General features: G+C 52.8%; 1 protein-coding gene across 1 annotated transcript in view; it reads left to right on the top strand.

Annotated features, from left to right (window-relative positions):
- LOC136005855 (hydrocephalus-inducing protein-like) overlaps positions 1-16,412 on the top strand; it is a 110,303-nt gene that overhangs the window by 81,982 nt on the left and 11,909 nt on the right. The window contains exons 52-57 of the mRNA XM_065663748.1: positions 2,097-2,231; positions 2,781-2,980; positions 3,833-3,957; positions 5,415-5,605; positions 14,719-14,819; positions 16,092-16,227. Coding sequence (XP_065519820.1) covers positions 2,097-2,231; positions 2,781-2,980; positions 3,833-3,957; positions 5,415-5,605; positions 14,719-14,819; positions 16,092-16,227 — 888 coding nt within the window. The remainder of the gene's footprint in view (positions 1-2,096; positions 2,232-2,780; positions 2,981-3,832; positions 3,958-5,414; positions 5,606-14,718; positions 14,820-16,091; positions 16,228-16,412) is intronic.

Raw genomic sequence — 16,412 nt, 5'->3', positions numbered from 1 at the left:
AGGTGGAAGTGTGCAGGTGAATTAACGCCCTCCTCAAATCTCCCTGTTGGGAGAAACAAAGGAGGGGACAAAAGGAGTGACACCGTCAGGGCTTAATGTAGCGGGAGGAACAGCAAGAGAAGTCAAAGTATCTCCTGAGATAACGGGTTTTACAGGGACGTGGTAGAGCATGGAAGACCCTTTGGCAAGGAAGGATGAAGGTATGGTCCCTCAGTTACTCCCAGAGAGTACTGTGTCATTCCTGGTGTAGCTTGGGCATACTGGGAAGTTGCAATGTGGGTACCTATGCCCAAGGGACACCACTGGTGTGGTTCACAGTGACTTTGGGCAATCTTTGCTGCAGGTGTGCCCTTCGCTTATTAAAATGGGCCTCAGTTTCTCTTTTCCTACTGCTCTGCTTCGTTCCCACTGTGCCTTTTGGCTTCAGCTGCTCCCTCATCCGTGCAGCTCCTCAGAATGTTTGCCTTTGCCAAGTACCAGCAAAGAGGCAAACAGTGAATTTGCTCTATTCGTGCTTCCCAAGTGGAAAACAACACCTGCATTGATGTTGGTGCCATTCCCAATAAAACGTAATAGACTGGTAACAGCTGCAGCTTGGGATTTCTATGCCCTGTGAAGGGGAGGCAGTGTGTGAACTGTTGATTTTACCCAAAATGAATCAGTTGTGAAGCTGGTACAACCTCAGGCGTCAGAGAGCCCTGGTGTAAAAGGCAGATGAGCTCTAAGGAAAATCCTTGGCATATTTAAATGCACAAAGATAGAGATGCTAATCCCAAGAGAGTTCATTATGTTCTAATTTTGCTGGGTTTTGGTCATGTCCTGGAGAAAAGGAACATTGTGCTCTGTCTCACGAGTTTCCCACATTCCTCGGAATCCTACTGATGTATCCTGCGTGGTAGCTGAGGTTGTCTGCTCCCTAAAACTGCAGCTAGCAGCAATGTGTAACAGAGGCAAAGTGTAATCGAGCCCAATAGGTGCTCTGTATTCACTCCGATACGGAAGTGCTGCACTCTGTGCTTACTGCTCTTGCGTACTTGCTGTCGAATTGCTTTCCTGTCTTCAGGCTGCTCCTCAGCACCCTCAGAGGCATCCTGGGTGGCTCTTGCTGAAGATCTTTGCCACCTGGGCTCACGTGCCAAGGGACTTGGCGACCAGAACGTGTGGCTGCAGTGGGAAATGGGCTCCTGGAGCTTGCTGCCCCAGGGCATTGGTGGGAGCAAAGGGTGTTTAGAGCGTCCAGGGCTGCCTTGGCCATGGGTCACCAGGCTTGGGTCAGGGGTGCAGAATGAGCCTCCATTTTTTCCAAGGCTCGTCGTGTTCATCAGTGGAGCTGCCTGTCATTCAAAGTCTCCTTGTTATGCTTTCTGAGATGAGATTGGGTGCTGGGGCGTTGCTGCCTGTGTGCTAGAGAATGTCTGTTTGCTGTCTCCGTGCCTGTGGTATCCATCGTAGAGGCACGTTGGGTGTTCTCATCTCTGCACCAGCCTTTCCTTGTATTACGGATCTCCCTTGCTGCTTTGCAGCCCCCTTTAAATTCTCTTAGCCATCTGCCTCTTCCTGGGGTTGTTCTTTTGTCTTCCTGCGCTCGTCCTTTTGCTCTTGAGGTAAGCTTTTATTCTCAGGAAGCCCAGAGTGTCTGTGGTCTGCTTCTCTTGCTGGTCCACCGCCATGCCTAGCACCGCAGCTTGACCACCCCGCTCCACCCTGGTGTGTCAGAAGTGACTTCCTTCCCTCCCCGTGTAACGCACGCTGGTTTGCCTTCAGATGATACATTCCCCCTCCAGAGGTATGACTGCATGGATGTGTGCAGGCAGAAGCAAGCATGTTCTTTGGGCTTGTTGAATACGCAGGTGGCTTGAGGTACTGCATCTCCTTCCTGCTGCCTTCAGAGCAGGGCGTGTTGTTCCTACTGTCTCTGTGCTGCAGCTGTGTAGCTCAGCAGAAGGGATTCAAGTCCACTCTTGTGTGTTACGTGCGTGTAGCTTCAGAGCTAAAAGTGTTTTGGAAAGGTGGTAAGGAAGGATGTCACATGGCCTGTCCTGGTCCCTTCTCATGTTTCCACAAGCGACAAAATCCTACTTGTGTCTTCCCTGCAGGTTCCTCGTCTGCTGAACGTCATCCTGGGGAACTCTCCTTACTTCGAGTTGATCAGCCCGAGTAATGAGGACTATAAGGTAGCACCGGGCATGTCTTCAACCTACCGCATCCTTTTCAGACCTGATGAGGACAAGGTGAGAGTGGAGGTCCCGAGAGATGGCGCCTTGAGGGGAAGGTGAACCTGCAGGGCTGGGTTCCAAAGCAGGCGTGTGGTGTGGGTTTTGAAGAAGTGGCCTGCGTTCAGTGGAGTTGCACTGGATCTAGACCTGGGGGAGACTCTTTCCTGGTGGTGAAGGTTGTGCTCCCATAGGCTGGAGGCTCTTGCCTGTTTCAGGCTGTTTTCCCCTTCAGTGGTGGAATATTTAACGTAACGTCTGTTGGCTTCAGGGCTGAGAGTCTGCTGCCTGTGCATGGCCTTTTCCTCATCTTCTGTTTGCTGCTTAAATGTAGTTCAATACTCTGGCCTACCCTCGGGCAGCATGCCTGTAGAAACTAAAGAGGATCTGCCCCATGGTCCCTGGCTGCCCCTGCTTGTGAAATAATCTGTAATGAAAGGCCATGAAGGTAAAAAGTGCATGTACATTACCGAATGCTACTGTGAGAGTCACAGAAACCAGCAGCTCTTCTTCTGCCATGGGCATGGTGCTAAAGGCACTGTGCTGAGATTGTTTCTCTCCCTGCAGGATTATTTCGACGAGCTTATCATCATCACAGAGAGGGAGAAGTTCTTTGTGCCTATCCGAGCCATAGGTGCCCGAGCCAGCCTGGACTTCCCTGAGCAGCTGAACTTCTCCGAGTGTCCAGTCAGGTTCAGCACCCAGAAAACTCTGCTGGTGCGCAACGTGGGGAAGCGGGAGGCTTGCTACAGCATCACCACTCTGAGGTAAAGGAGCTCATCCCTTGCGCAAAACGCTGTTGCGTGGTCATGGGCTTGTAAACTGTGAGAAAAAGGAGGCAGAGCATCTGAGGTGCTGGAGATGGGCAGGACACGTGGGGTTTGCCATTGCTTGCAGTGTTTTGAGAAAGCTCTGCAAGCAAGTTTGACACTGCAGTGGTGTCTGCAACGCAGCATCTTGCAGGTCTGATGCTGTTGGGTTGGAAGAGGCAAGGTAGGAAGGCAGCTTGACTGCTGAAGAAGGTGCTGTGTGGCAGAGGACAGTTCGAGGGGCTCAGGTCACGGATCCCAAACACAGCCTCAAGAAACAGGCAAGCAATGAGCTGGTGAGAGGCACCACCACAATAAATACCCAGTGAAGTCTAGCATCTATTTGCAAGGCGCTTGCCAACTACTCTACTGGGTAATAGAGCGTGTGTTGAGAGCTCCTTGACAAGGGTTTTAAGAGTTCCCGAACTTCGGCAATGAACTATTTCAGTCCCAAGTTGCAATAAAGAAATGGGAAGCATTAGGAAAGTTTTAAGTGAACTACACAAAAAAGCAGAATTCTGAGTAACTGGATTGCACGTGTGCAGAGGTGAAGAGCTGAGAACTGAGAACTGGGTGCAGAGTGTGGGGGGCTGGGGTCGTGGTATACCGCGGGATCTTCTGAGGTCTGGTTCTCTTTCAGCAGGGAGAGTCACCCGCTCTATTTCTGATCCTGGATGTTCTGGTTTTCTTGTACCGACTGTGGTTTGCTTGCTCCTTGCTTGCACAAGTGAGCTGAAGCGAACTAGACTGCAAACTTAACGGAGGGCCCGGGTCTCCCATACAGTCCTGATCTCTCTCTTTGTGTTGCAGCCCTTTCTCTGTGGATCCCTCCATTGGGACTCTTGGCATTGGAGAAGCGATGGAAGTCACGGTGGAATTCCACCCACCAAAGACCGGTGTTTATACGAGTCCAATGATCGTTCACTATGACACAGGTAAGCGCGTGGTGCACCCTCCGTGTGTCCTTCGAACCAGAGCGGTGTCTGCGCTGTCTGTCATCATCTGGTGGCTTCATTGTCCTGTTGAATCCCTTCTGCAAGGTTCCTTCACGCTGAGTAGAGCAAAGCTCCCTTGCTGGCTGCTAGATATTCCTGTGCTGGAATATTTCAGCCTGTAACAAGGCAGGCAGATCTTCCTGCGCACGGTGCACCGGGGGCGATGGCGAATATTCTGGGTGCTCCATTGCAGAAGAACTCACAGCAGGGAGTCTGACTGAAAAGGAGATGGCTTTTAACGTGCAAGAGAGCTCTCTGAAGAGCCTGCAACCTGTCCCCTAGAGCTCTCCTGACGGGTCATTGCTTTTCATCCCGATCTGTTGTGTTACAGTTCCTGGGAAGGCCTTTGAGGTAGAGACCCTCTTCTTGTGATGTGCTGCATGGGTACAGTTGGTGCTGTGCTGAGAGCTGGGCCATGCTGAGGACTTGTGACCAGGAGGAGCAGTAACTGTGGCAGCGGTAGCCATTAGGGTGCTCTGAGCTTTGCTGTAGCCTGGGAATGATTCTGTAGAAACCGCCTTGTTAGCAGCAGTTCTTTAGTGGTGAGGTTCATGAGCAAGCTGCTGCTAGGGCTGGCTGGAGTCAGTAATGTGAGGGCGCAATGATGCCTGAAGGTAGGTCGTGAACACCACCTTGGAGAAACACTTTGAAATGGCTGTGCTGCTGTGCGTGTTGCTCTGGTGCTGGAAGTAAGTCTCCAGCCTTCCAGAGGACACTTACCCTAGTGAAGGGACTCACTTCTCCGGTGGTGAAGTGGTAACAGCAGCACGTTTGACAAGGAAGAATGTGCGGGCAGTGGTGAGACACCTGGCTGTGACCGTAGCAGGAGCCAAAGAAGGAGTTGGCAGATGGATCCGAGGGCCCAGTAGCAGCCTGTTGAGTGCAGAGCTCAGCACAGAAGCTGCTCTGTAGTTTCCATTGTTGTTTCTGCCCTTCTCCATTGCATTTCAAATGCTCCCGCTTGGGTTCTGAGATCAGAGCTATGCCCAATATTTCAGGACCAGGAGATGAGGATGACACGACACTGGGGGCATCTCCTGCCTGCAGGAGACCCTGGGCAAGGCATGGCTGAGGTGGCGCTCCTCAGCGTCCCTGAGTGACTTGGATGTAGAATTCCCTGTGACCTGAGTGGGATGGCAGCCCAAAGGGCACCCGGGCACATCTGAAAAGATACATCTCCACGAACGTCCCCCAAAATAAGGTGCCTAAGGTGGTGCCAGGACATCCTCATGCTGTAGCATGTGCAGCTGTCAGGATATGCTAAGTGTCCTGATCCGGGGAACTGCTTATGCAGCTCAAAACTGCAGCTCTTTCTTCTGTTGCCTGCAGATTGCTCTATTCCTTGTACTTCCGTCAGCAAGTGAGATGAGGCGAGACTTGCTTTTGCTTTGTTCCAGGTGAAGATGTTCACAAAAGCCTTTGTGGAACAGCTGTAAATGTCAACATCAGGCTTGACAAGAGCTCCTTGACAGTTGAGAAGACTTCTGTCACGCTGTCAAAGCTAAGATCCCTGGTCATCCACAATCAGAGTGCCATCACGGCCCACTTCCAGTGGAAGCGTTTTGTTGATCAGGAAGAGGAGGAGCGGCAGAAGCTGAGGTTTGTTTGAGAGATTCGTCTCAGAAAGATAGATGCCCCAGGGGAAAACTAACACACGGTCTCAGAGGGCTGTTGGGGCTTTTGAACGGATTAGGGCACGTAAACCCATGCACAGCGTGGAGCTTAACCCTTGCCATTGCGGTCCCAGCCGTGCTACAGCTGAGGATGATGTTTTGGGGAGAGAAGGTTGAGTGCAATCACTGGATTGCCTGAGAGGGCAAACTCACGTTTGGGAGCGGCAAACTATTGAGTTCAGAGATCCGTGCACTACGGAGGGTCCATGAGGCTGAGGAAGGTGTCAGCACTCGGTACCTGGGACTACACTGAGCAGTAGCACTGAAGAGCTGCAGGTGGCACAGCTATTGTGATACTCTAGCAGTTTCTTCTTTGATAAGCTGGCAGGCTCCTTTTCCAGTCACAGGCAGGGTAGAGTGCTTGGTTGGCCCAGAAGGTGGAGGCCGTCCTGCCGTAGGCTGGGGAATTGCCTTTCAGTGTCCTGGTTTCTGGCCCAACGAGGTGTTTCTCCCCTTCCTCATAGGCTGGGCAGATGTGGAGGGCTCTGCGGGGAAGGGAGGGCAGCCAGGACTTGGAAGTGCTTTTGGGCTTCAGCAACCTGTGTCGTCGTGGTGGTGAGAGATGGGGCAGGTTCTTCCAAGGGTGTCTCTGGCGAAGCTTTGAAATTGCCATTTCAGGCAGCAGAGAAACACTCACAGCCTGGGGGGATGGACTGGAAATGACACTTTAAAGCTTATGTGACTTGGGCAATCCTTGTGCGACTTTTCAGGCTCAGATGGGTGCAGATATACGGGAGTTAGTCTGAACCCAGAGCTGATCAGGAAACTGCCTTGAACTGCAGCACTTTTCAAGGGCTTTGAGCACATCAAGTTCAGCGTAATTAGGTCAGAAATGCCTCAAAGGCCAGAACTGGTTTTCCACTGTTGTCTGTTTTTAATGACACAGTGTGTGAGTTCTGTGCAAACGCACTGAGTTAAAAGAAAATCTCGTGAGCTTGCCTTGATTCTTCCCTGGACCATTTCTTTAGCATCTCTCCCCACCTGCCTGTCTCAGACTGGACCCTGGGTGATCCTCTGTCCCCTCAGAAGCCACCAGCTTTCCCCAGAGTTCACTTCAACCTGATTTTTTACGTATGAGACTTGCTGTCGTGCCAGTCTCTGTCCTTGACTCTGAGCACGACGCTTGGTTCCTCCTTACTCGTAGTTTTGGGGATGGTCCAAGGCCACCGTCCTGCTGTCAGAGAAGCTTTTGAGATCTCAGAGGAGAGAGGGCCTTTTCCTGAGAGGAGGCAGTGCAGGCGCCTGTGTTGGGATGTGACCCCAAAAGACATGGCCCATTAGAAGGTGTCCCTCCTGCAGCGCTTTTGGGGATGTGATTCTGGCCTGCTGACGGAGCTTGAGTTGAGGGCTGCTCATGCCAGTGTGTGGAAGCCCTCCTCATGCACATCATGTGCGCGAGGCTCAGTGTGTGTGCAGCAAGTAACGTCCTTGCCTGTTTCCCTTCTCTTTGCGTTTGGATTTAGCTGGGTGATGATCGTTCACACGGCGTTGCCTCGATTTGCTGCACATGGAGCTTTCCCCTGGTCCCCCAGTGCTGTCACCCGCTGGTTCTTCATGGCCAGGGGACTGGAGCGTGAAGGGGGGACAGCAGTGTGCCAGCAAGGAGCAACCGCTCTGCAGCAGTGCTCCCCTTTCATCTCCCGCTTGTGATCTTTAAACACTAGATTGATTTCTGCTGCAGCCGCCGATAAAGGGAGAGGTTAAGTGCATCACAGCTCTGCAGTGGAGGCCAAAACGAGGGAAAAGATGAGGTGGTTCAAGATTCCACGTAGGGTTTGCATTCAGAGATGCTGGTCCTGACTTCTTTACTAGGTGATGCTGGGCAGAGTGCCTTCGTCTCTTGGCACCTCTGTTTTCATGCTCAGAAACCCATTTGTGTCACTGAAGTGATGGGATGCCCAAATCCGTTGCTTTGCTTTGGAAGTGCACCGGGATCCTCTGGTGAAAGGCAGTGCAGATACTGTCTCCTCACCCCTGTGGGTGCAAAAGGGAAGGGGAAAAGTGTGATGCTGGTAACGAGCAGCTGAAAGCCAGTTGCTTCTCCCCTCCCAATGCAGGAGGCTTTTTCTTGAGGGCTGCCAGCTTTAAGAAACCTCTTGTTAGCTCGTCAGTGAGGAGTAAAACTCCTTGCTGTGCTGGGAAGAACGGCAATAATGGGATCCATGTGGGAGCCTGTGTCTCAGGGTCAGCCCTGTGCTGAGCTGCTGCTCTTCCTCGCCGAGTGCTTTGCTGCTCGTGCACTGACACGACAGGCTTTGCAAATCTGCTGCTTATTCAATTATCTGCTTGGTTCGTCTCTCCCATGGCACAGGCTGCAGAGGCAGGAAGAGGACAAGCTGGTTGATGTTCCTGCGGAGCACGGGCTGGTCCCCCCTCTCAGAGAACACCCTTCCCTTCCCATCTGCAGCTCCCAGAACCAGGGGACAGAGGTGCAGGGAGGCTCCATGCCTTTCTGCAGTGATATTTTCGCCATTGTGCCCATGGTAAGTGATGGCTGAGAACCTCCCTTCCTGCTGCTCCTCCTCCTTCTCATCTCTGAAGGAGGTCCCTTGGCAGATCCCACATCAGCTGCTTGATGTGCCAAGAGAGGAGACATCCGGTTTCTGGTGAGGCTAGGGGCACTTGTTGCAAAAAGCATTTCTGAACAGCGGCAAGAGCCGACCCCAGGCTGGGCTCTGCTGCAAGGGCTGTGAATTAAGGGCACGTCATGAGTGTCCTCACAGTGTTCAGAGGTATCAGTTATTCTCCGTAAGGACACATTCCCACGTAGCGCGCGGGGGTGAAGAAAGGACACTGGTGCACTGTTAGTTCACATACTGACCTGCAGAATGCAATGGTCCTGGGTGGAAAGGAGGCCAAATTGAGCCCAAGCACAGCAATCCCTTCCTAAAACCTGGATTTATACCACATCTGAGTCTCCCTTCCAGTGTCGTCTGTGAGCCTGGACACGAGGCTGGCAGGTTTAAACGGGCTTTTTGAGTTCTACTGCAGATAGGCAGAGAAAACTGCTCACTTTCCTGGTGATGCCAGCAAAAACCCCATGGCCTACAATCAGCCAGAGACTGCCTTCTGAGTATTTGCATGGTCTTGAGATGAAGAATGGCTGCTGTCTGAGCAGCGCAGCATCCCTTCTCATCTTGGAGTAAACCCTGGAATAATCCCAACCTCTTCTTTCTTTTACAGTGGGTGAAAGTAGTTTATTTTTTCTATTTTGTTTTCCGAGGAAGGGGCTGCTGTTCTCTTCTTGGTTGCTCCTGCAGCCCATGGAAGGCTGAGAGGTGCCTTTCCTTAAACCAGTTGCAGGAAGTGAGCGCCTATAGAAACCAGGGATGCCTCCTGAAATGTGTGGCAGGGCTTCCTGGGACTGTGCACCAGTGCCAGGATCCTCTGCGAGAGCAGCAGAGAGTTGCAGAAACTGGTAGCGTGGCCCAGACTTAAATCCGTGGGCAAGAGCTCAGTCTCTTCTGAGGGGAACAAAATGCCCCTTCCGGGTGCCAGTAAAGGCGAGGGACTTTGGAAGCTGCTGCTTCCAAGCTCTCCTATAAATGCTGTTGACAAGCGTTGCTTGCTCCTTGCTCTTTGCTGATGCTCTAAATAGAGGCTTCCAGGGCTGCAGTGGAAACAAGAATGTGATGTTTGAAGATAAATGGTTTGCTGTCACTTCTGTTTCAGGAGGGAGATGTCTTGCCCAATTCTTCCCTTGAAATCAGTGTGATCTTTCAGCCCAAAGAAGCCAGAGTCTACCAAGAGACAGTCTACTGTGACATCTCAGGTACAGCTCTTTCCTCCTGCTCCTGTTCCCACAGAGGAGGTAGAAACACTCTTCCAGCCCACTCGGACCTCATGTAGTTCTGGAGGGCTCAACAGGGCAGTGCTGGCACACGCCGCTGTCCCCGTGGTTCCCGGTGGTCTCCTGTCGGAGGCCAGGGCTCAGGATGCCTGGCTCTGCCTTCCTGATCCCAGAAGTGACCAAGCAGTGAAGGAATAAGCTTTCCCGCCATGGCTTTGCCAGCATTTGCAACACAGCTTTAGTGAAGGAGCACCAGGCCCCTGCAGACCAGTTACGTCCAAGATGAGTCTTTGTGGCGTGGCTCTCTCCTCCTTCTCGTGCTGCTCACTTTGTGTGCAGAGTAGGCTGGGATGGCAGTGAGAGCTCATCCAAAATTTGAGCCAGGATTCAGGCACCTTAGGCTGCTTCAGTGGCTGAGAGCAGCCTTCAGACTGAAGATCTTGTGCTCTGTCATCTCTAGCAAATTTAAGGGAAAGGACCCACCTTGGAGTTTAGCTGTAAGCCTTGAGGTCTCGGTTGCCTTTGCACCAAGGGATGTGCACGTTAGCAGTACATTTATGGCTTATGTGATCTGCTCAGTGAGAAGGCTGGTTTTCCATGACTGGAGAGAGTGCCTTCATCGGGGACTGGAGAGATAAGACAAAGGGCTGATGGGTTCGAGCTTAAACAGGGGAGATTTAGTTTAGATGTACAGAAGAAATTCTTTCCTGTGAAAGTGGGGAGGCACTGGAAGAGGCTGCCCAAGGAAGTTGCTCCACCCGTGGCAATGTTCAAGTTCAGGCTGGACGGGACTTGAAGCAAGCTGCTCTAGTGGAAGGTGTCCCTGTCCATGGCAAGGGGTTGGAACTGGATGATCTTAAGGTCCTTTCCAACGCAAACCATTCTGTGGTTCTCTGAGACACCGGCCCAGGGGGTTGGTTAGAAATGAGAAAGCAGCCCCAAGGCGTATGTCCTGAGGGACGAGATGGGTCCCGTATCTTCTCCTGGAGCATCTAGAGCTGGTTCCATCCAGCCCAGGGACCGGCAGCAGCACTGAGACAACCTGGAAAGTGCCGGGTAGCAGAGGAAATTGCACTCACAGAGATTTCCCTCCACAGGCTGTGAGACCAGGCTGCCCCTGTGCATCAGCGGGGAAGGCGTCGGGCCCCAGGTCCAACTCAGCTGTGACCAGCTGAGCATCGGGGAGGTGACTGTTGGCTCAAGCCACAGCTACAGGGTGAGCAGGACGGGGCGCAGGGCATGGGGTGGATCCGGATGGCTCCCGGGCAGCAGCGAGCCTCGTGGAGCTGTGGGATGGGTCTGAATCAACTTGGTGGTGCTGAGCAGGCGCTTGGCACTGCAGGTCAAGTGGAGTGCTCTGTGTCAGGGGAATAAGCCCAGAGTGGCTCTGTTTGTGTGAAGTTATCCCCGCTTTGCATGGAAAAAAACCCCGAGGCAGAACTCGTCCTGTTGTATTTGGCAGCAGCGCTCAGCATCTTCTGCCTTTTACAGATGTTAATTGCTAAACTAGAAAAGAAGTGAGCCTTCTGTAAGCAAAGAGGATTCCTCATGTATTTCCATGTTGCCTTCTCGCTGCTGCTGCAGGTGTTCCTGCTCAACAGAGGAGTTACTGAGACGCCCTTCAGCGTGGTCTCTCCGGAGAGAGCTCTGGGCTCCTGCTTCACCTTTGGCCCCCGGGAGGGCATGCTTTTGCCTTTTGATCATCAGGCCATCTGGATCTCCTTCAATGCCAGTGTCGTGGGGCAGTTCACAGAGGAATTCCAGTTCAATGTGAAGGGATCCCCTGAGCCTCTGACGCTGACTGTGAGGTGAGGAGGGTTCTAGGAGCTTGGCGGCCACATTTGTAGCTCTCTCTGGGTAGTCATCTCCCACCTGCCTCATTTGCTGATGGAGCAGAGAAAGAAAAGGCTTGTCTGAGGTCTTGATCTTGGCTCTCATCCTGGCATCCCCACACTAGGAGCCCACACTAACCTTGACTCCAGTTTGACGCTGACTCCTTGCGACCGCAGCAGCAAATGAAGTGGAATTGTCAGCAAGAGGGAGCCATGGAATAGGTTGGGTTGAACACACCATTTGCTGTGGTCCTTGATTTTGAGCTGAGAGGCAGAGCTGGCATTGGTTGGCATCAACCATGAAATAAATTAATGGGTGCTGTGCAGCTTCACGTGGTGATTCAGGTGGATGTTGGTGAGTCCTGGAGTTTGGAGCCTTCAAGTCGGCTGAATTTAAGGGCAGGTGAGGAGATGCGGTGTGTTCAGGTTCCGTTATGCCTGCAACTACTTGAAAGGAGGATGGAGCCAGGAGGTGGCTGGTCTCTTTTCCCAAGTAACAAGGGAAAAGACAAGAGGAAACGGCCTCAGTGTGTGCAGGGCAGATTTATACTTGATGTTAGGAACAGTTTCTCCCCGAAAGGGTGGTCAGGCATTAGAAGAGGCTGCCCCGGGCAGTGGTGGAGTCACCATCCCTGGAAGTGTTCCCAAACCGTGTAGACGAGGCCCTTAGTGACATGGATTAGTGGTGGGCTTGGCAGCGCTGGGGTGACAGTTGGACTTGATGATCTTAAAGGTCTTTTCCAGCGTAGATGATTTGACGATTCTGTGTTGGGTGGTTTAAGACGTGTTGCTCTTGGATGGGTCAGCTGGTGCCCTGGTGGTTGGCTGATGTTTTCCTCCAAGATTCAACTGTCCGCTCTGTTGAGCTGTTGCGGCTCTTGTCAAGGGATGTTTGGGGCTCCCCCGGCTTCGTGTCTCAAAGTCCTGCCCCCATAACGATTGCGTGGATCAAGATCTTCTGAGCAAGGTGTTCCTGTACTCCCTGGGAAGAGCGGTTCCAGCTAAGAAATGCCAAAGCAGGAAAGCTGTGGCTGGGAAGGGTAGTTACATTGAGTGTGCTTTACTGGGGACACCCCTGTGTCCAACACATTACAGATGGGGAAACTGAGGCACGCAGCCATCACTTGTTTGGTGTCCTTCCTCAGGCCATCAACAACGTGGGGGCATACCCTGCATGACACTGTGCCCCAAGCCCCACAAGCAGCTATGGGCTGCTGACCGCTTTGCTTTGGCTGCCTCCCGTCCACCTGGATGCTGTGCTGAGCATGAGGGTGAGGGCTTGATTTGAAACCCCCTGAGGTTCTCAGGCCGGCTTTTACCCACCGGAACGGTAAGGAAAGCTGAAGGCTTTGCAGTTCTCTTTAACCGAGGCCATGTCTCCTCTGCCTTTGTCCTCACAGTGGCTGTGTCACTGGGCCGGCGTTTCATTTCAATGTATCGTCCCTCCGCTTCGGTGAAGTCTCCTTTGGTGAGTGTGCCCTGGGCTTGGGCTGCAGGGTGGGAGGTCTGAGCCTTACCCAGATGGAGCACTTGTCCAGGACAGCATTGTCACTTGTGTTCCTCCATAGCCACCTTCAGCATGTCAAAACCAGGACTGCCAGCTGCTAGGCAGTATTTTGCCATCATGAGATCAAACAGAACCAGACAGAATGGCACAGAGCCAATTGAATGGTTCAAATAGAACGGAAGGAGTAGAAAGTCAGTGTTCTCTGGTGTCCCTCACAGTCAGTCCAGCCCCAATCTGCCAGTCCTCAGCAACAGAATGACTGTGAAAGTCTTTCTTGTCCGCGGCCAACTGGAGAAGGGAGTTGAAGGCAAGTTGTAGGTGCCCTGGGTGAATTTTGCTGTTGTGAGGCAAGGGCACCATTTACCCACCTGACCGTTAGCGTGAGAAATCAATTAGTGCTGTGAGGCCAACTCGTTGTCAGCTCCCAGGTAACATGGCCAAGCAGTAGCTCCGCATTGGGCACCCATGTCTTCAGACATGGGCTCCTCCTTCCCCACCAAAAGGAAGAGGGAGGGTGAGACACAGGTCCTGCTTGTTCTTGAGCAAGCATCAGGTTTGCCTCCAGTGAAGTGGGCCGTGAGCTGCCACAGGCTCGGTCTCGATTGTCCCAAACCAGGAGATGCACCGAGGTTCCTGTCTGGAGAAGCTGCTTCAGAGTGCTCTGCATCATGCTGTGGCTGCCAATTTCATCTTTCCTTTCCTTTCCTGGATCATCTCTTCGATGGCAGCATACTGCTTTTATCTCTCAAAAACTGTGGGAGTGTTTGTGGAGTTCACAGGGACTTTTCTGGACTGACTTTTGAGAGTAAATGTTCTGGATGCACCGTCACGGTTGAGAAGGAATTGGTGCTGGTCTGTGGGAGGTGAGAGCTCCTCACAGTTAGAGACACCTGTGTCAGAGTGGCATTTCTGTGTGACAAGCGTAAAAGGGACCGTAATTGACGACGACTTCCCCACAGAGCTTCTCAATCAGCTGTAATTGCCATTGAAAGGAGGCAAACTCCAAGCACAGTTTTATCACCGCAGGATGTCCACCCCAGGAATCACGGGATAATAAACTCCTGTTGTGTCCTTTTCCCAGGCTTTCCTCGCACCCTGTGCTGCCGCCTCACTAACACTTCCTCGGTGCCCTTCAACTTCAACCTTCGCATTCCTGGGGACGGCTCGGGAGCACCCAGCGTGACCAGTTTTGCTCAGGTGTCAGACAGCACTGGTCCGTCGTGGAGAAAGCGAGCCCCAGGTGCCAAGAAGCCAGCTGAATTTACTATCAGGCCCTCCACAGGGATCATCTGCGCCAAGGGACACTTGGATATCCAGGTACGCGAAGAGTCCAGCCCTGTGTGCTTCAGAGGTGGAGCTGGAGCTTCGGTGGCGTTGAGGGGGCTTTAGCACTGCTGGCTCTGAGCATCCTGCGGGTAAGAGTTGGGCACTAGTGTTGGGCTCTACATCTGCCCTGGCAACGCAAAGCGCATTCGGTAATTCAGGTATTGTCCAAAGACTTCTGTTACTGCCAGAGACTGTGCTCTACACATGAACCAGCAGAAGAATTAAAGGCAAACATCACAGAATCCTAGCCTGTTTTGGGTTGGAAGGGACCTTACAGCTCATCCAGTTCCAGCCCCCTGCCATGGGCAGGGACACCTTCCACCAGACGAGGCTGCTCCAAGCCACATCCAAACTGGCCTTGAACACCGCCAGGGATGGGGCAGCCGCAGCTTCTCTGGGCAGCCGGTGCCAGGGCCTCAGCACCCGCGCAGGGAAGAACTTCTTCCTGATACCTCATCTTCCTCATATCTACTAAATCCTCCCTTTCCTTGCTGTGGAAGGAGATGTGGAGGGCACTGCATATGGCCAATGGGTTTTGGGAGTGATGAAGTATTTGATGCTCTTGTCTTCCAGGTCACCCTGTGCTCCAACACCGTGAAGAGATACAAGCTGGCCCTGGTGGTTGATGTGGATGGTGTTGGCAGAGAGGTGTTATCACTGCCCGTCAGAGCCAGGTACCAATGCTTCCCTTGCAGCCCCTCTTCTTTCCCTATGCATCTGCCAGAAGCAAGTGGTGCTGCCTTGCATAGAGCTGGCTGGCTCCAGCTCCAAACGAGGAGCATTGCTCAATGAGCTAGTTCTGCCCAGCTAGACAGGAGAACAGCAGCGCATGGAAAGCAGTCCATGATGAGCAGCACTTGTGCTCAGCCACAGGCATGGCCCAGGGCCTTCTCCTACAGGAAACTGTGATTATATTCCTTATCGGCCTGCTCTGGGGGCTTGAGGTGTAATGTTTCCAAAGGGCCGCCTCTCCTCCTTCCTGCAAGTGTTGGACTTGTGCTGGGTCGTGGCCAGAATCCAGGACTGGTTTGGGCCACAGCAAGCAGCTGCTGCAAGCTGTTGTCTGCCTCAGTTAAGGAGGGGCCGTGCAGACAGGCAAGGGGCTTAGGGCAGGACTGGTGAGGGAAAAGTAAAGGCGAGATCTTGTGACAGACAAAGTAGTCCTTGGTGTGGAAGGTGAGCTCAGGTTTTTGTGCTTCCGTCTGGCTCTGCTGAGCATTGATGTTCTCGGAGTTAAGCGCAAAGCTGTTCTTGCTTCAGCCACATTCAGGCCTGTTGTGCTGCGGTGGGCGTCAGTTCAACGGCAAGAGGGATGCATTTCACCGGTGCTGTTCCCTCTCCCGGGCAGAGTTGTGCAGTCAGTGCCTGGGCTGCAGTTGTGTAGAACAAGTGCAAATGGGAGCAGCTGGCGTGCGGACCCGTGGGGAAAGGACCAAGGCAGCCACAGGGCCTGGGAGAGGGTTATCGCTCACGGCGCAGGGCAGGTGGTGGCCTGCACCCTGCGTTGCTGGGGTAAAGGGCTGGATTTCAGGCAGGGACACAGCGGTGTTTTCCCTGAGACACTGGAGTCTGGTGTTCCTGGAGCCTTGGCGAGCGCTGCTCCTCGGTGGGAAAGCTCCCTCAGAGCTCACACCTCGCTGGGGCCATTGAGAGGGTCCTTGCGAGCCTCCTGGGGCAAAGGAGGGGCAAAGCTGACCTGGGACAGGGCACCGTGCTCTGCCTGGGCACTGAGCAGCTTTTGTGATGCTGAGACTCAGGGTCTGCCCCTCTTTTGCAAGAGGTTGTTGGGTAAAAAGAAGTTGAAGGCTGTTTCTCACTGTAGGCGTATCAAATGTCTATTTGACAGTGACAAATGGGTCGTGCTCCTGTTGGTGCTCATTGAGAAGTAAACAAGTAAGCAACGCTGTGTCAGAATCTAATTCCCTTTTGCTCATCTCTCTGCCTAGATGTATAATTCCCCCGCTGCGAGTGCTCCACCCGGCTCTGACCTTTGGACGATGCTCTCTCAAAGTCCCTTATCAGCAGATGCTGACCCTTGTGAACGACAGCAACCTTCCAGGCTGCTACTGGGCTCTTCCTCAGGTTTGGCATCGCATCCGCCTCCTGCCTCCAATGTTGCCTAGGGGTTTGTTAGGGAAAAACCGGGTTTGGTTAAGATGTTGCTGGTTTGTATTCAACCCTAAAGGTTTGCTGGGAACAGGAAGCTGCCTGAATATCAACTCCAGGAAGCAGCTTAAACTCTCCAGGAAGCAGATTATATTCTAGTC

Source organism: Lathamus discolor, chromosome Z, assembly GCF_037157495.1.
Source record: "Lathamus discolor isolate bLatDis1 chromosome Z, bLatDis1.hap1, whole genome shotgun sequence".
NCBI classification, from domain to species: domain Eukaryota; kingdom Metazoa; phylum Chordata; class Aves; order Psittaciformes; family Psittacidae; genus Lathamus; species Lathamus discolor.
Note: the sequence above shows the minus strand (reverse complement) of the source record. Positions and strands in the feature narration are given on the sequence as shown.